This window comes from Salmo trutta, chromosome 20 (genome assembly GCF_901001165.1).
Source record: "Salmo trutta chromosome 20, fSalTru1.1, whole genome shotgun sequence".
Taxonomy (NCBI): Eukaryota; Metazoa; Chordata; class Actinopteri; order Salmoniformes; family Salmonidae; genus Salmo; species Salmo trutta.
The window spans coordinates 15,241,470-15,261,779 of record NC_042976.1 but is presented as its reverse complement, the minus strand read 5'-3'; the positions used below and the strand labels follow the sequence as shown (position 1 = coordinate 15,261,779).

Genomic DNA, 20,310 nt, shown 5'->3' with positions numbered 1-20,310 from the left:
TGAGTCTAGGATTCTGCACCGTGGTCAGTGAGTCTAGGATTCTGCACAGTGGTCAGTGAGTCTAGGATTCTGCACCGTGGTCAGTGAGTCTAGGATTCTGCACCGTGATCAGTGAGTCTAGGATTCTGCACCGTGATCAGTGAGTCTGACACTACTGCACTGTGATTAGTCAGTGTGCTTTCTGCCGTGAGTGGACAGTAATCAAACCCAAACTGAGGAAACCAGCTGCAATAACCAATTATCAGGCTGCAGCCGCAGCCACAAAGCTAGACACACCCCCTCCGTGCTTCCCTGACTCGGTCGTTTCCCTGGGTCTGCAGACACAACCACAGAGACAGACACACCCCCTCCCTGACACTGTGGTGTCCCAAGGCCTGTAGTCTGCAGCCAAGAGTTATGTTTTGAGCAAAGCTGTTACAAATAAAGTCACACTTGTGCAGCTTAGACAGAAAGCTCTGTTTTACTCTATAAACCTCTGCCCAAGCACAGTGGGGGATATGGGCACTGTTGGTTACTGTTAACATCTAGTTTGTTAATAAAGATTTAGTCTATTTTAAAACCTTACCTTCCTTTCTTTCACACACAGTCCATTCACAATGTGGTATACTGTTTACATCTCTCTCTCTCTCTCGCTCTTTTTCGCTCTCTCGTCGGTATGCATGCTGGCAGTGAGCCGCGAAGCAGGAGCGATTGTGAGAGCAACCAATTTTTTTCCCACTCTGTTGGGTTTCGGTGTGTTTTCAGTATGTGTATATGTATATTGATTATTTTAGTTGTTTTAAGGTTATCTTTGTCTCAATGTCACTAAGCACATATAAGGGTGGTGTGATAGTTGAGGTGTTTTTTCTCCAGCGTGCAACCAGTGTGTGGGGCCAGTTGCAGTGGCCACTCGCGGAGGGTTGGGGTTTGAAAAACGTATTTGCCGGCATTGTGTAAAGATTCCTGCTGCGTCGGGTTGTTCGGTGGTGTGTAGTCATAAAAGCTCAAAAAGTGGGGGTGTGGCTATCCAAATACCATTGAGAAATGTAACACTGAAGATTATTATGTATTTCTTGCTGGGAACTTTAACTGCACAGTCAGTGATTTAGATAGAAACCACAAAGAACCTCATACATCCCCAAGGGCTTTTTTAAAAAACCTTATTGTAACACATGAACGTGATATTTGGCGGAGCCAACATGGAGGCACGAGACAGTACACATGGGCCCATTTAAGAGAAAACACCATCTCTCAAGTTGTGACCGGTTTCCGGTCACAACTTGCAGACTTGTTTACGCTGCTGTGCGTTTTTGTTGCCGTTTTTACTTTGCTACCTGACGGTTTTTACTTTTTCATTACCGTATATTTTTACTTTTTCCCTCACTCAACTTTTTTTTCATTCAACTCTCCTACCCCGGAGGTTTTATCTGGACATGGTTCGTCAGGACTTCAAACAGCCGAAGCTAAGTAACATTAACATGATGCCTTCTAATTGCAGTCGTTGTACTCATAATATACAGGAGAACGATCGCCTTACGGCAAGGATAGCTGTGCTGCAAGCCCAGCTTCAGACGCAATCGTTAGGCAAGGGTAATTTCAGTGTAGGAAAGGATGAAACAGCGTCTGTGCCACCAGCAAGTACAGATAGTAACGTTAGTATAAACCCCCTCGCACGGTCCCCGCAGCCGGACATCTTTCTCATGGCTTCTGGAGGGAAACGCTGTAGGAATGCTCAACCGGTGTCGCTTATTCAGCCGACAGAAACTTTCAACCGGTTCTCCCCGTTAAGCGAGTCGGAGTCGGAGGCCGAGACTTCTCTGGTCTCTGCTCCTCCCGTTGTGGGGTCTGAGACGCCGACGGCTCCCACCATTAGCTCTGACAAATTGAAAACCCTAGTCATTGGCGACTCCATTACCCGCAGTATTAGACTTAAAACTAATCATCCAGCGATCATACACTGTTTACCAGGGGGCAGGGCTACCGACGTTAAGGCTAATCTAAAGACGGTGCTGGCTAAAGCTAAAACTGGCGAGTGTAGAGAGTATAGAGATATTGTTATCCACGTCGGCACCAACGATGTTAGGATGAAACAGTCAGAGGTCACCAAGCGCAATATAGCTTCAGCGTGTAAATCAGCTAGAAAGATGTGTCGGCATCGAGTAATTGTCTCTGGCCCCCTCCCAGTTAGGGGGAGTGATGAGCTCTACAGCAGAGTCTCACAACTCAATCGCTGGATGAAAACTGTTTTCTGCCCCTCCCAAAAGATAGAATTTGTAGATAACTGGCCCTCTTTCTGGGATTCACCCACAAACAGGACCAAGCCTGGCCTGCTGAGGAGTGACGGACTCCATCCTAGCTGGAGGGGTGCTCTCATCTTATCTACGAACATAGACAGGGCTCTAACTCCTCTAGCTCCACAATGAAATAGGGTGCAGGCCAGGCAACAGGCTGTTAGCCAGCCTGCCAGCTTAGTGGAGTCTGCCACTAGCACAGTTAGCGTAGTCAGCTCAGCTTTCCCCATTGAGACCGTGTCTGTGCCTCGATCTTGGTTGGGCAAAATTAAAAATGGCGGTGTTCGCTTCAGTAATCTTACTAGTATAAAGACCTCCTCCATTCCTGCCATTATTGAAAGAGATTGTGATACTTCACATCTCAAAATTGGGTTACTTAATGTTAGATCCCTCACTTCCAAGGCAGTTATAGTCAATGAACTAATCACTGATCATAATCTTGATGTGATTGGCCTGACTGAAACATGGCTTAAGCCTGATGAATTTACTGTGTTAAATGAGGCCTCACCCCTGGTTACACTAGTGACCAAACCCCCCGTGCATCCGGCAAAGGCGGAGGTGTTGCTAACATTTACGATAAAAAATTTCAATTTACAAAAAAAAAACAATGACGTTTTCGTCTTTTGAGCTTCTAGTCATGAAATCTATGCAGCCTACTCAATCACTTTTTATAGCTACTGTTTACAGGCCTCCTGGGCCATATGCAGTGTTCCTTACTGAGTTCCCTGAATTCCTATCGGATCTTGTAGTCATAGCAGATAATATTCAAATTTTTGGTGACTTTAACATTCACATGGAAAAGTCCACAGACCCACTCCAAAAGGCTTTCGGAGCCATCATCAACTCAGTGGGTTTTGTCCAACATGTCTCTGGACCTACTCACTGCCACAGTCATACTCTGGACCTAGTTTTGTCCCATGGAATAAATGTTGTGGATCTTAATGTTTTTCCTCACAATCCTGGATTATCGGACAACCATTTTATTGCGTTTACAATTGCAACAAATAATCTGCTCAGACCCCAACCAAGGAAGATTAAAAGTCGTGCTATAAATTCTCAGACAACCCAAAGATTCCTTGATGCCCTTCCAGACTCCCTCTGCCTACCCAAGGACGTCAGAGGACAAGAATCAGTTAACCACCTAACCGAGGAACTCAATTCAACCTTGCGCAATACCCTAGATGCAGTTGCACCCCTAAAAATTAAAAACATCTGTCATAAGAAACTAGCTCCCTGGTATACAGAAAATACACGAGCTCTGAAGCAAGCTTCCAGAAAATTGGAACGGAAATGGCGCCACACTAAACTGGAAGTCTTCCGACTAGCTTGGAAAGACAGTACCGTGCAGTATCGAAGAGCCCTCACTGCTGCACGATCATCCTATTTTTCCAACTTAATTGAGGAAAATAAGAACAATCCGAAATTTCTTTTTGACACTGTCGCAAAGCTAACTAAAAAGCAGCATTCGCAAATGGAGGATGGCTTTCACTTCAGCAGTAATAAATTTATGAACTTTTTTGAGGAAAAGATCATGATCATTAGAAAGCAAATTACGGACTCATCTTTAAATCTGGGTATTCCTCCAGGGCTTCATTGTCCAGAGTCTGCACAACTCTGCCAGGACCTTGGCTCAAGGGAGATACTAAAGTGTTTTAGTACTATATCTCTTGACACAATGATGAAAATAATCATGGCCTCCAAACCCTCAAGCTGCATACTGGACCCTATTCCAACTAAACTACTGAAAGAGCTGCTTCCTGTGCTTGGCCCTCCTATGTTGAACATAATAAACGGCTCTCTATCCACCGGATGTGTACCAAGCTCACTAAAAGTGGCAGTAATAAAGCCTCTCTTGAAAAAGCCGAATCTTGACCCAGAAATTATAAAAAACTATCGGCCTATATCGAATCTTCCATTCCTCTCAAACATTTTAGAAAAAGTTGTTGCGCAGCAACTCACTGCCTTCCTGAAGACAAACAATGTATACGAAACGCTTCAGTCTGGTTTTAGACCCCATCATAGCACTGAGACTGCACTTGTGAAGGTGGTAAATGACCTTTTAATGACGTCAGACCGAGGCTCTGCATCTGTCCTCGTGCTCCTAGATCTTAGTGCCGCTTTTGATACCATCGATCACCACATTCTTTTGGAGAGATTGGAAACCCAAATTGGTCTACATGGACAAGTTCTGGCCTGGTTTAGATCTTATCTGTCGGAAAGATATCAGTTTGTCTCTGTGAATGGTTCGTCCTCTGACAAATCAATTGTAAATTTCGGTGTTCCTCAAGGTTCCGTTCTAGGACCACTATTGTTTTCACTATATATTTTACCTCTTGGGGATGTCATTCGAAAAACATAATGTTAAATTTCACTGCTATGCGGACAACACACAGCTGTACATTTCAATGAAACATGGTGAAGCCCCAAAATTGCCCTCGCTAGAAGCCTGTGTTTCAGACATAAGGAAGTGGATGGCTGCAAATTTTCTACTTTTAAACTCAGACAAAACAGAGATGCTTGTCCTAGGTCCCAAGAAACAAAGAGATCTTCTGTTGAATCTGACAATTAATCTGGATGGTTGTACAGTCGTCTCAAATAAAACTGTGAAGGACCTCGGCGTTACTCTGGACCCTGATCTCTCTTTTGAAGAACATATCAAGACTGCTTCAAGGACAGCTTTTTTCCATCTACGTAACATTGCAAAAATCAGAAACTTTCTGTCCAAAAATGACGCAGAAAAATTAATCCATGCTTTTGTTACTTCTAGGCTCGACTACTGCAATGCTCTACTTTCCGGCTACCCGGATAAAGCACTAAACAAACTTCAGTTAGTGCTAAATACGGCTGCTAGAATCCTGACTAGAACCAAAAAATTTGATCATATTACTCCAGTGCTAGCTTCCCTACACTGGCTTCCTGTTAAGGCAAGGGCTGATTTCAAGGTTTTACTGCTAACCTACAAAGCATTACATGGGCTTGCTCCTACCTATCTTTCCGATTTGGTCCTGCCGTACATACCTACACGTACGCTACGGTCACAAGACGCAGGCCTCCTAATTGTCCCTAGAATTTCTAAGCAAACGGCTGGAGGTAGGGCTTTCTCCTATAGAGCTCCATTTTTATGGAATGGTCTGCCTACCCATGTGAGAGACGCAGACTCAGTCTCAACCTTTAAGTCTTTACTGAAGACTTATCTCTTCAGTAGGTCCTATGATTAAGTATAGTCTGGCCCAGGAGTGTGAAGGTGAACGGAAAGGCTGGAGCAACGAACCGCCCTTGCTGTCTCTGCCTTGTCGGTTCCCCTCTTCCCACTGGGATTCTCTGCCTCTAACCCTTTTACAGGGGCTGAGTCACTGACTTACTGGTGTTCTTCCATGCCGTCCATGGGAGGGGTGCGTCACTTGAGTAGGTTGAGCCACTGACGTGGTCTTCCTGTCTGGGCTGGCGCCCCCCCCTTGGGTTGTGCCGTGGCGGACATCTTTGTGGGCTATACTCGGCCTTGTCTTCGGACGGTAAGTTGGTGGTTGTAGATATCCCTCTAGTGGTGTGGGGGCTGTGCTTTGGCAAAGTGGGTGGGGTTATATCCTGCCTGTTTGGCCCTGTCCGGGGGTATCATCGGATGGGGCCACAGTGTCTTCTGATCCCTCCTGTCTCAGCCTCCAGTATTTATGCTGCAGTAGTTTATGTGTCGGGGGGCTAGGGTCAGTCTGTTACATCTGGAGTATTCTCTTGTCTTATCCAGTGTCCTGTGTGAATGTAAATATGCTCTCTCTAATTCTCTCTTTCTTTCTTTCTTTCTCTCGGAGGACCTGAGCCCTAGGACTACCTGGCATGATGACTCCTTGCTGTCCCCAGTCCACCTGGCCATGCTGCTGCTCCAGTTTCAACTGTTCTGCCTGCGGCTACGGAACCCTGACCTGTTCACCGGACGTGCTTGTTGCACCCTCGACAATTACTATGATTATTATTATTTGACCATGCTGGTCATTTACGAACATTTTAACATCTTGACCATGTTCTGTTATAATATCCACCCGGCACAGCCAGAAGAGGACTGGCCACCCCTCATAGCCTGGTTCCTCTCTAGGTTTCTTCCTAGGTTTTTGGCCTTTCTCAGGAGTTTTTCCTAGGGAGTTTTTCCCAGCCACCGTGCTTCTTTCACATGCATTGCTTGCTGTTTGGGGTTTTAGGCTGGGTTTCTGTACAGCACTTTGAGATTTCAGCTGATGTACGAAGGGCTATATAAATAAATTTGATTTGATTTGATTTGATTTGATTTGATCTCTCTGGCCAGGTTAGATAGGTTTTATTGGTTTCAGTTTATTCAAAGGTTGCTTTAGGGACCAAAAAATGTGGTTTGGAGAGGGGTGGCAGGTCTTGTATTACAGCAGTTTGGGGGATTATGTTTAAATAAGGCTTTATTTCTGGTTGATAGTAGCCTGATTTCTAGGGAGGGAGTACCTCCATTTTACAGAGGCCTTCTTAGGGTTTGGAGCATAAGGAAGGTCCAGACGAACTCCAGCGGAGTCAGTGCATTGGCTGCTGGAGGAACCTCTGGTGTTATGGGGCAAGACTGGATTGTACAACTGCAGCTGTTCCACATTTGTCCAAGATTCTGGTGAAGGACAAAATCATCCCCCTAAAACAGTTAATGGCCATGGCTGAGCCCACCTTAACGGATGGAGGACGGGTGGCTGAACATTTGGGGGTGAGGTCAGATAGGATTGTCGGACAACTGCTGGGAAGCTGCAGGAAGGCTCTGTCAGTAAAAAAGTGGTTTATGCTTAATAATCACAAGAATAGGGTACAAGATGAAAACAACCCATTCCAAGACCCAATATTCCAGAGTCAGAAAGAAAGGCGTTATTACTGGATTTGAGAGAGTTGGAAAAGGTGAGTTTGGATGTGGTGAATGGGAAAGACTTTATATATATACTGCTCAAAAAATAAAGGGAACACTTAAACAACACAATGTAACTCCAAGTCAATCACACTTCTGTGAAATCAAACTGTCCACTTAGGAAGCAACACTGATTGACAATAAATTTCACATGATGTTGTGCAAATGGAATAGACAACAGGTGGAAATTATAGGCAATAAGCAAGACACCCCCAATAAAGGAGTGGTTCTGCAGGTGGAGACCAAAGGCCACTTCTCAGTTCCTATGCTTCCTGGCTGATGTTTTGGTCACTTTTGAATGCTGGCGGTGCTTTCACTCTAGTGGTAGCATGAGACGGAGTCTACAACCCACACAAGTGGCTCAGGTAGTGCAGCTCATCCAGGATGGCACATCAATGCGAGCTGTTGCAAGAAGGTTTGCTGTGTCTGTCAGCGTAGTGTCCAGAGCATGGAGGCGCTACCAGGAGACAGGCCAGTACATCAGGAGACGTGGAGGAGGCCGTAGGAGGGCAACAACCCAGCAGCAGGACCGCTACCTCCGCCTTTGTGCAAGGAGGAGCACTGCCAGAGCCCTGCAAAATGACCTCCAGCAGGCCACAAATGTGCATGTGTCTGCTCAAACGGTCAGAAACAGAGTCCATAAGGGTGGTATGAGGGCCCGACGTCCACAGGTGGGGGTTGTGCTTACAGCCCAACACCGTGCAGGACGTTTGGCATTTGCCAGAGAACACCAAGATTGGCAAATTCGCCACTGGCGCCCTGTGCTCTTCACAGATGAAAGCAGGTTCACACTGAGCACGTGACAGACGTGACAGAGTCTAGAGATGCCGTGGAGAACATTCTGCTGCCTGCAACATCCTCCAGCATGACCGGTTTGGCGGTGGGTCAGTCATGGTGTCGGGTGGCATTTCTTTGGGGGGCCGCACAGCCCTCCATGTGCTCGCCAGAGGTAGCCTGACTGCCATTAGGTACCGAGATGAGATCCTCAGACCCCTTGTGAGACCATATGCTGGTGCGGTTGGCCCTGGGTTCTTCCTAATGCAAGACAATGCTTGACCTCATGTGGCTGGAGTGTGTCAGCAGTTCCTGCAAGAGGAAGGCATTGATGCTATGGACTGGCCCGCACGTTCCCCAGACCTGAATCCAATTGAGCACATCTGGGACATCATGTCTCGCTCCATCCGCCAACGCCACGTTGCACCACAGACTGTCCAGGAGTTGGGGGATGCTTTAGTCCAGGTCTGGGAGGAGATCCCTCAGGAGACCATCCGCCACCTCATCAGGAGCATGCCCAGGCGTTGTAGGGAGGTCATACAGGCACGTGGAGGCCACACACACTACTGAGCCTCATTTTGACTTGTTTTAAGGACATTACATCAAAGTTGGATCAGCCTGTAGTGTGGTTTTCCACTTTAATTTTGAGTGTGACTCCAAATCCAGACCTCCATGGGTTGATAAATTGGATTTCCATTGATTATTTTTGTGTGATTTTGTTGTCAGCACATTCAACTATGTAAAGAAAAAAGTATTTAATAGATTATTTCATTCATTCAGATCTAGGATGTGTTGTTTAAGTGTTCTCTTTATTTTTTTGAGCAGTGTATATATAAAGGAGGCGTGTCAAGGTTTTGAATAAAGATAAATTGAAAATACACTCCTTGGAGGGTAAAACTGGGCATTGGTGACAAGGTAAAGCCAACATGGAGAGGATTGTACAAGCCACCGTTACAAAAGGGCAATGGAGGGTTTTGCATGGCATCATTGCAGTTAATGCTTTTGTATCTGTTATTAACTCAGATGTTGGAGATGGATGTGCTATTTGTAACATAAGAGATACAATGTTTCATTGTTTTATGGAGTGTGAGAGCATAAAGCCTATTTTAAATACTGGAGTCTTTGTTTACAGCTGTGGGGGAGATTTTCAATAACACTGTTTTGATTTTGGGGTTTCAATATAGTTAGCAACAGAAAAGAAAATGTCAACTGTTCCATTTTATTTTGGGACAAGCTTAGATGTCCATTGTTCTGAGTAGGAAACATAAAATATACACGGCATATGGGCAGGATGTAAGATGTGTTTTAAAGGATTAGTCAAAGCGAGAACAAGAGTTCTTCTCGACTGTAATAGACCTCCCATTGCTTGAGGAGAAGTGGGCTTATGAAGGAGCGATATGTTTTGTGGAGGAGGGGAAACTATTGTTTGTTGATGAAATAAGTTGACCGTATATATCTGTTTTTTAATTTAATTGAATTCATTTTTAATTAGGAATGACATATTTGTTGTTTAATTTCTGAAAAGGCACAGTGTGCCATTATTTGTGTTAATAATTAAGTATAAAAAAAGGTTTTATAAAAACACAAACTCTCGCTTTCTCTCTCCCCCTCTCTCTTCTCTCTCTGCCCCTCTCTCTTATCTCTCCCCCTCTCACTCTCTCTCTCTCTCTCCCTCTCTCACTCTCTCCCCCCTCTCTTTTGCCTGGGCTGTTCCCTTAGTCCCTCTGGTATTAAAACAGAACCTCTTAATCACACTCAGCTCACTCCGTATTTATGTCTTGATATGGAGGGGACCAGAGAGGGAGAAACAGAGGGATGACCGGATGAAGGGAAGAGGGGAGGGTAGAAAGCAGTGCTTGGGGAGGATGAGCCCAACCGAGGCAGATTTAGATTTTCTTTCTTCTACTCCTTTCACAAAAGGGACAATCATCAGCATAGTTGAGAGCAGAGCAGAGCAACGTCCCAAATGGCACCCTATTCCTTATATAGTGCACAAGTAGTAGTGCACTACTGTATATAGGGAATACGGTGCCATTTGGGACGTAGCCCAGGGAGGACAGATAAATATATAATCTGGAGTGCCCTTCATGTTCTCACCTAAACCAGCCAGCCGGTCAGACAGGTTGACACTGTACTGTTCCCTTATGTCTGGCTGATGTTCCCTTATGGCTGGCTGATGTTCCCCTATGGCTGGCTGGTGTTCCACTATGGCTGGCTGGGGTTCCCATATGGCTGGCTGGTGTTCCCTTATGGCTGGCTGGTGTTCCCTTATGGCTGGCTGATGTTCCCCTATGTCTGGCTGGTGTTCCCCTATGACTGGCTGGTGTTACCTATGGCTGGCTGGTGTTCCCTATGGCTGGCTGGTGTTCCCCTATGTCTGGCTGGTGTTCCCCTATGGCTGGCTGGTGTTACCTATGGCTGGCTGGTGTTCCCTATGGCTGGCTGGTGTTCCCCTATGGCTGGCTGGTGTTCCCCTATGTCTGGCTGGTGTTCCCCTATGGCTGGCTGGTGTTACCTATGGCTGGCTGGTGTTCCCCTATGTCTGGCTGGTGTTCCCCTATGGCTGGCTGGTGTTACCTATGGCTGGCTGGTGTTCCCCTATGTCTGGCTGGTGTTCAGTAATGGCTGGCTGGTGTTACCTATGGCTGGCTGGTGTTACCTATGGCTGGCTGGTGTTCCCTTATGGCTGGCTGATGTTCCCTTATGGCTGGCTGATGTTCCCTTATGGCTGGCTGGTGTTCCCTTATGGCTGGCTGGTGTTCAGTAATGGCTGGCTGGTGTTACCTATGGCTGGCTGGTGTTACCTATGGCTGGCTGGTGTTCTATGTCTGGCTGGTGTTCAGTAATGGCTGGCTGGTGTTCCCTTATGGCTGGCTGGTGTTCCCCTATGTCTGGCTGGTGTTCCCTTATGTCTGGCTGGTGTTCCCCTATGGCTGGCTGGTGTTCCCCTATGGCTGGCTGGTGTTCCCCTATGTCTGGCTGGTGTTCCCTTATGTCTGGCTGGTGTTACCTATGGCTGGCTGGTGTTCAGTAATGGCTGGCTGGTGTTACCTATGGCTGGCTGGTGTTCAGTAATGGCTGGCTGATGTTCTATGTCTGGCTGGTGTTCCCTTATGGCTGGCTGGTGTTCAGTAATGGCTGGCTGATGTTCTATGGCTGGCTGGTGTTCCCTTATGGCTGGCTGGTGTTCAGTAATGGCTGGCTGGTGTTCCCCTATGGCTGGCTGGTGTTCCCCTATGTCTGGCTGGTGTTCAGTAATGGCTGGCTGGTGTTCAGTAATGGCTGGCTGGTGTTCCCTTATGGCTGGCTGGTGTTCCCCTATGGCTGGCTGGTGTTCCCCTATGGCTGGCTGATGTTCCCTTATGGCTGGCTGATGTTCCCTTATGGCTGGCTGGTGTTGCCTTATGGCTGGCTGGTGTTCCCTTATGGCTGGCTGGTGTTCAGTAATGGCTGGCTGGTGTTACCTATGGCTGGCTGGTGTTCAGTAATGGCTGGCTGGTGTTCCCCTATGGCTGGCTGGTGTTCCCCTATGGCTGGCTGGTGGTCCCCTATGGCTGGCTGATGTTCCCTTATGGCTGGCTGGTGTTCAGTAATGGCTGGCTGGTGTTCCCCTATGGCTGGCTGATGTTCCCCTATGGCTGGTTGATGTTCCCTTATGGCTGACTGGTGTTCAGTAATGGCTGGCTGGTGGTCCCCTATGGCTGGCTGATGTTCCCCTATGGCTGGCTGGTGTTCCCTTATGGCTGGCTGATGTTCCCTTATGGCTGGCTGATGTTCCCTTATGGCTGGCTGGTGTTCAGTAATGGCTGGCTGGTGTTCCCTTATGGCTGGCTGGTGTTCCCCTATGGCTGGCTGATGTTCCCTTATGGCTGGCTGGTGTTCCCTTATGGCTGGCTGGTGTTCCCTTATGGCTGGCTGGTGTTCAGTAATGGCTGGCTGATGTTCAGTAATGGCTGGCTGATGTTCAGTAATGGCTGGCTGATGTTCCCTTATGGCATGGCTGATGTTCAGTAATGGCTGGCTGGTGTTTCCTTATGGCTGGCTGGTGTTCCCCTATGTCTGGCTGGTGTTCAGTAATGGCTGGCTGGTGTTTCCTTATGGCTGGCTGATGTTCCCCTATGGCTGGCTGGTGTTCAGTAATGGCTGGCTGGTGTTTCCTTATGGTTGGCTGATGTTCCCCTATGGCTGGCTGGTGTTCAGTAATGGCTGGCTGGTGTTTCCTTATGGCTGGCTGATGTTCCCCTATGGCTGGCTGGTGTTCCCTTATGGCTGGCTGATGTTCCCATATGGCTGGCTGGTGTTTCCTTATGGCTGGCGGGTGTTCCCCTATGGCTGGCGGGTGTTCCCATATGGCTGGCTGGTGTTCCCCTATGGCTGGCTGGTGTTCCCTTATGGCTGGCTGATGTTCCCATATGGCTGGCTGGTGTTTCCTTATGGCTGGCGGGTGTTCCCCTATGGCTGGCGGGTGTTCCCATATGGCTAGCTGGTGTTCCCATATGGCCAGTGTTTATGGGAGTAAAAGGCTGATGTCCTCAACCACACCAGCCAGTCAGTCGGACAGGATGACACTGCACTTTCTGTTGTGTCACTGTACCCTATGGCTGCAACGTGTTATGGGAGTAAAAGCCCCCCTGAGTCTCAATGAGCCCAACCAGAAATGGTGACTTCAACAATGCCCACTGGAGTGTGTCCCCTTTCTGCACATGCTCAGTGCAGCTTACTGACCCAGGCTTTGTCCCGAATGGCAAACCCCTATGGGCCCTGGTCAGTAGTGTGCTATTAAAGGAACAGGAAGCCATTTGGGACACATGAAGTGCCTGCCGCTGCACCTGCTTACTGCAGTTCAGTGCATATGAGTGGTGAAGGCTTCTATGATGATGAATCATAAAGAGGAGACTAGCATGGATGGTGCTCATCATCACACCAGATGGCCCATATATACTGCACTGTATGTGTGCCATAGAGACATTTGCATCCCAAAATACTTTCTAACACACACACACACCCTTGTTAATGAAGGCATGCATATACGCATGCACGCACGCACGCACGCACACACACACACACACCCAGCACATCTAGAAGGGAGTGTACTTCATACTGAATCTCTTCCTTGAGGTGGTACCACCCAGCACATCTAGAAGGGAGTGTACTTCATACTGAATCTCTTCCTTGAGGTGGTACCACCCAGCACATCTAGAAGGGAGTGTACTTCATACTGAATCTCTTCCTTGAGGTGGTACCACCCAGCACATCTAGAAGGGAGTGTACTTCATACTGAATCTCTTCCTTGAGGTGGTACCACCCAGCACATCTAGAAGGGAGTGTACTTCATACTGAATCTCTTCCTTGAGGTGGTACCACCCAGCACATCTAGAAGGGAGTGTACTTCATAACGAATCTCTTCCTTGAGGTGGTACCACCCAGCACATCTAGAAGGGAGTGTACTTCATAACGAATCTCTTCCTTGAGGTGGTACCACCCAGCACATCTAGAAGGGAGTGTACTTCATAACGAATCTCTTCCTTGAGGTGGTACCACCCAGCACATCTAGAAGGGAGTGTACTTCATAACGAATCTCTTCCTTGAGGTGGTACCACCCAGCACATCTAGAAGGGAGTGTACTTCATACTGAATCTCTTCCTTGAGGTGGTACCACCCAGCACATCTAGAAGGGAGTGTACTTCATAACGAATCTCTTCCTTGAGGTGGTACCACCCAGCACATCTAGAAGGGAGTGTACTTCATACTGAATCTCTTCCTTGAGGTGGTACCACCCAGCACATCTAGAAGGGAGTGTACTTCATACTGAATCTCTTCCTTGAGGTGGTACCACCCAGCCCATCTAGAAGGGAGTGTACTTCATACTGAATCTCTTCCTTGAGGTGGTACCACCCAGCACATCTAGAAGGGAGTGTACTTCATACTGAATCTCTTCCTTGAGGTGGTACCACCCAGCACATCTAGAAGGGAGTGTATTTCATACTGAATCTCTTCCTTGAGGTGGTACCACCCAGCACATCTAGAAGGGAGTGTACTTCATACTGAATCTCTTCCTTGAGGTGGTACCACCCAGCACATCTAGAAGGGAGTGTACTTCATACTGAATCTCTTCCTTGAGGTGGTACCACCCAGCACATCTAGAAGGGAGTGTACTTCATACTGAATCTCTTCCTTGAGGTGGTACCACCCAGCACATCTAGAAGGGAGTGTACTTCATACTGAATCTCTTCCTTGAGGTGGTACCACCCAGCACATCTAGAAGGGAGTGTATTTCATACTGAATCTCTTCCTTGAGGTGGTACCACCCAGCACATCTAGAAGGGAGTGTACTTCATACTGAATCTCTTCCTTGAGGTGGTACCACCCAGCACATCTAGAAGGGAGTGTATTTCATACTGAATCTCTTCCTTGAGGTGGTACCACCCAGCACATCTAGAAGGGAGTGTACTTCATACTGAATCTCTTCCTTGAGGTGGTACCACCCAGCACATCTAGAAGGGAGTGTACTTCATAACGAATCTCTTCCTTGAGGTGGTACCACCCAGCACATCTAGAAGGGAGTGTACTTCATACTGAACCTCTTCCTTGAGGTGGTACCACCCAGCACATCTAGAAGGGAGTGTATTTCATACTGAATCTCGTCCTTGAGGTGGTACCACCCAGCACATCTAGAAGGGAGTGTACTTCATACTGAATCTCTTCCTTGAGGTGGTACCACCCAGCACATCTAGAAGGGAGTGTATTTCATACTGAATCTCTTCCTTGAGGTGGTACCACCCAGCACATCTAGAAGGGAGTGTACTTCATACTGAATCTCTTCCTTGAGGTGGTACCACCCAGCACATCTAGAAGGGAGTGTACTTCATACTGAATCTCTTCCTTGAGGTGGTACCACCCAGCACATCTAGAAGGGAGTGTTTTTCATACTGAATCTCTTCCTTGAGGTGGTACCACCCAGCACATCTAGAAGGGAGTGTACTTCATACTGAACCCCTTCCTTGAGGTGGTACCACCCAGCACATCTAGAAGGGAGTGTACTTCATACTGAACCTCTTCCTTGAGATGACAGAGGAACCTTCTCAAGGTGCCTCTACATCACAATTTCAATGGTAGAGTTGGACCGCTAGGGGTAAAAAGTATACCAAACATTAAGAACACCTTCCTAATATTGAGTTTATCCCCTTTTGCCCTCAGAACAGCCTCAATCCATCGGGGCACAAGGTGTCCAAAGCGTTCCACAGGGATGCTGGCCCACGTTGACTCCAATGCTTCCCACAGTTGTGTCAAGTTAGCTGGATGTCCTTTGGGAGGTGGACAATTATTGAGACACACAGGAAACTGCTAAGCGTGAAAAACCTAGCAGCGTTGCAGTTCTTGACACAAACCGGTGCACCTGGCACCTACTACCATACCCTGTTCAAAGGCACTAAAATCTTTTGTCTTGCCAATTCACCCTCTCAATGGCTCACATACACAATCCATGTCTCAATTGTCTCAAGGCTTAAAAATCCTTCTTTAACCTGTCTCCTCCCCTTTATCTACACTATTTGAAGTGGATTTAACAGGTGACATCAATAAGGGATCATAGCTTTCACCTGGATTCACCTTGTCAGGCTATGTCAATGTGTTCCTAATGTTTTGTACACTCAGTGCATATCACTTTTGCAATGAACTGTCAAAATGAAGACCAGAATTTACATGTTTCACTATAACTAAGTCAAAAACATCTGGGTTTTCCTTAACACCCTCCCACTTAAGCCGGAAGCCACCCGCACCAATATGTCGGCGGAAACACCATTTAACTAGCAACCGGGGTCAGCCTGCAGGCGCACGGCCCGCCACAAGAAGTTGCTAGGGAGCGATGAGCCAAGTAAAGCCCCTGGCCAAACCCTCCCCTAACCAGGACGACGCTGGGCCAATTGTGCGCCATCCTATGGGACTCCCGGCTACGGCTGGTTGTGGCACAGCCCGGGAATGAACCCGGGTCTGTAGTAACGCCTCTAACACACACCAATGTGTTTCAACCTCAGTGAATAGCTGCATCGAACAAAAAACAAAAAGCACACTCAGAATCCCCTTTACCGTACGGCAGGCAGGGAAGGAGCAGAAATTGAACTACGGCTAGGATTATCCGTAACAATTTTTTACTGCATTACAATGCAATACGTGAGCTACAGCGCTATGTTCTGAAACAGTCACTTTCAGGAGACAGTCAGGTAGCAATAAAACAGCAGCAGTAATGTTGCAATACAGTACAAAAGGTTACTGTTGTGTGTACATGGTATAAACAAGCTGCCTGGAAATAGTTTTTTGGGTAAAATAATACTTTTCTTCCTATAAAAAAAATTATCTGACTGACCCTATAGGTACATCTTATTCTAGGCATATCCAATATGCTCCACGGAATTTATAGCTCATTTCAAGGTGCATTTGACATTATTATATTGAGGTGATGAAAGAAGTACACTTACAAGGAAAAAATATGGAAAATCAGCCAAAAATATGGGTCACGCTTCAGATGGCTGTACACACACGTTACACCACGCCAGGACACCATGGTTACCAGGTTACCCAGGAGACATGTAAAATCAGAAGCCAATCAGCTTCTTATATGATACACACCTGCAGCAGCATCCAGCTGCTCATTCAGAAAGTTCACTACATATGGAGAAAGCCATTGGAATGGAATGTGTAAAGCAGAGAAATCACCTGGATTATTATCATTAGCCAGTGAGCCCCATTTCAATGGGAGAAACAGCGAAGCCCCACTCAGCAGCCCTGACGGAGGGAGGGAGGGAGGGAGGGAGGGAGGGGGAGAGAGACCAGTAAGGTCTACAGTTAATAAAACACCTCAGCTCTGGGGTCTTAAGATCACTACTCTGACGAGAGAATGAACGCAAACCCAGTCTGCCATTGAATGACCTATTTAAAAGAGCAGATCTCCAGAAAAGGCAGATGGAAAACAGCACATATCTCCCTCTCTCTCTCCCTCCCCTGCTTCTCCTCTCCCCCCTGCCTCTCTCTCTCCTCTCCCTCTCGCTCCCTCTGTTCTGTTTTACAGTTCAAACTCCTGGGAGTTGTTTGACCATGTTCAATTTAACACAGACAGATGGAGACAGTGTTTCCTGTGATTGCATTACCATATCCCCCTACGGGGGGAAGAGTTTTAGGGAGGAACCGGGGGACTGAGAGACAGACAGCGACTGAGACAAAGGATGGGAAAGTGGGAGGGATAGTTGGAAAGTACTCGCTCCTTCTCTGTCTGATAGAAAGTAGCCTATTGCCTCCTGGGAGTTGGTGAAGTCCATAGGACTGAAAATGGATGAATGCAACAATCACATCTCTGTCACTAACAAATATAGTCATGGGTGGTAACTCTCGAAAGCAAGGCACTCTGAGAAATATTTGAAAAAGGTAATAAACTAATGAGTGTGTTAATTTAACACTGTTCCATTGTCTACATGGGTCCACAGACTCAACACTTTCAGTGTTGTTCTAACACTTTCAGTGTTCATTGTGTTTGTTTTTTAACACTGGTGAATTTGCTGTGTATATGTGTTTACCTGAGTGTGTGTTTGTGTCTTGCCTAGGAAGACTATCACTCATCACTCACACGTTGGTGGTGAATATCCCATAGATGAGGTCTTGTTCTGGCAGATAGAAGGTGCTCTGCAGCTCGTTATAGTAGAAGGGGATCTCTCCTGAGCGCGAGCAGTTCAGCCTGGCCTTCATGAAGGTGGTCCAGGTGTCCTCCAGTAGAAACCGTCCCCCGATGTCGTTCTTACACACCCGGGCCACCCGGGAGTAGACAGTCTTCCCACAGTCGTGTTCCACAGCGTTCTCACGCAGAAAGAAAAAGGTGAAGAGACCCACATCGTACGCTGAGATGAAATGGGGTTCTGAAGAAGAGAAGAGGAGGAGAGGACAGGAAGAGAGGAGTGGAAGAGGAGAGTAGAGGGCAGGAAGAGGGGAGTGGAAGAGGAGAGAAGAGTACAGGAAGAGAGGAGTGGAAGAGGAGAGGAGAGGACAGGAAGAGAGGAGTGGAAGAGGAGGAGAGGACAGGAAGAGAGGACAGGAAGAGGAGAGTAGAGGACAGGAAGAGAGGAGTGGAAGAAGAAGAGAAGACAGGAAGAGAGGAGTGGAAGAGGAGGAGAGGACAGGAAGAGAGGAGTAGAAGAGGAGAGAAGACAGGAAGAGAGGAGTGGAAGAGGAGGAGAGGACAGGAAGAGAGGAGTAGAAGAGGAGAGTAGAGTACAGGAAGAGAGGAGTGGAAGCGGAGAGTAGAGTACAGGAAGAGAGGAGTGGAAGAGGAGAGGAGAGGACAGGACAGGAAGAGAGGAGTGGAAGAGGAGAGTAGAGGACAGGAAGAGAGGAGTGGAAGAGGAGAGAAGACAGGAAGAGAGGAGTGGAAGAGGAGAGAAGAAGACAGGAAGAGAGGAGTGGAAGAGGAGGAGAGGACGGGAAGAGAGTAGTGGAAGATAAGGGGAGGACAGGAAGAGAGGAGTGAAAGAGGAGGAGAGGAGTGAAAGAGGAGGAGAGGACAGGAAGAGAGGAGTGGAAGAGGAGGAGAGGACAGGAAGAGAGGAGTGGAAGAGGAGGAGAGGACAGGGGAGGAGAAGAGACAAAGCAGAGAGTGAAAGGGAGACAAAGTCAGAGAGAGCATTAGACTCCATGAAGCCACAGGTGATGTTTCTCAATGTCATGGTAGACTATACTGGTAGCCAATACTGATGAATAAACGTGTACAGTCATGTTGATAATAAAGATATTACTCATCCTGTGAGACATACTGTACATTCATTAGTAATAGCCATCCTGTAAAATGTACAATACATTCATTCCTCCCTCTGTAAATACCATGGTAAAGACATGAGTCTAACGCACTCGACGGGGGGAAATAAATCAATAGAGACCATGACTTCATCATTCCTTCCACTTTGACTTGGTGGTCAGAAACACCATATGGCAACATGGACGCTCAAACCTTGTCACGGTTTCTATAAACACAGGCACTGTTTAGTCTTGACTCCACAACGGAACACATTAGCAGCACACCTGGGTTCAAAACCTTCAGGCAGGCTCAAGCAAAAGCATGTGAAAGATTTGGAGTACTATTTGAAGCCAGGTGTGATAACAGGTAGGATCGTCCTCTCCGGTAGAGTTATAATGTAGAAATACTCATGACTAGAGAAGCAGTGAGCTGGTGAAAACAACAAAATATGGCTGTCAGTTCTGCTTTCTCTCTGGGACCGTACATTCTCAGTGATTTCACACACACACACACACACACACACACACACACACACACACACACACACACACACACACACACACACACACACACACACACACACACACACACACACACACACACACACACACACGCACACAGAAACACATGAACTCACTGCGTGGATTCAGAGCAGAGTGGAGAGTAGAGATACTAACCTGCAAACAGCCATGACGGTAAATGCCCCAGGGGCCAGCACTACCGTTTAAGCGAATTAGATTATAGGAGAATGCAAGCGACCGGCAGGAATGGAAACGACATCAGGAGCAATAACAGGACTCGTAATTCCATTTCAGAACACTGATAAAAACCAACTGTAGGTAGTGACTGGCCACAGCCAATAGGAATGGGTGAAATGGTTAAGACTGACTGGATTACCAACTAGCACAATGTTAGGTAAAATCTCAAATCAAATTTTATTGGCCATATGCACCAAATACAACAAGTGTGGACTTTACTGTGAAATGCTTACTTACGAGCCCTTTTTCAACAATGTAGTTAAAAAGTAAGAACATTTACAAATAGATCAAATAAAATAGTAACACAATAAAATATCACAATAAAATAACAATAACAAGTCTATATACAGGCTATATACAAGGAGTACTGGTATCGATTCAGTGTACTGGGATACGAGGTAGTTGGGGTGATTGATTGAGGTAATATGTACATGTAGGTTTGGTTAGGTGATTGATTGAGGTAATATGTACATGTAGGTTTGGCTAGGTGATTGATTGAGGTAATATGTACATGTAGGTTTGGCTAGGTGATTGATTGAGGTAATATGTACATGTAGGTTTGGTTAGGTGATTGATTGAGGTAATATGTACATGTAGGTTTGGTTAGGTGATTGATTGAGGTAATATGTACATGTAGGTTTGGCTAGGTGATTGATTGAGGTAATATGTACATGTAGGGTTGGTTAGGTGATTGATTGAGGTAATATCTACATGTAGGGTTGGTTAGGTGATTGATTGAGGTAATATCTACATGTAGGGTTGGTTAGGTGATTGATTGAGGTAATATCTACATGTAGGGTTGGTTAGGTGATTGATTGAGGTAATATGTACATG

General features: G+C 46.8%; 1 protein-coding gene across 7 annotated transcripts in view; it reads right to left on the bottom strand.

Moving 5' to 3' along the window:
- LOC115155608 (semaphorin-5B) overlaps window positions 1-20,310 on the bottom strand; it is a 311,769-nt gene that overhangs the window by 68,868 nt on the left and 222,591 nt on the right. For all 7 annotated transcript variants that reach the window (XM_029702384.1, XM_029702388.1, XM_029702382.1 and 4 more), the window contains exon 9: window positions 17,561-17,846. In XM_029702384.1, coding sequence (XP_029558244.1) covers window positions 17,561-17,846 — 286 coding nt within the window. The remainder of the gene's footprint in view (window positions 1-17,560; window positions 17,847-20,310) is intronic.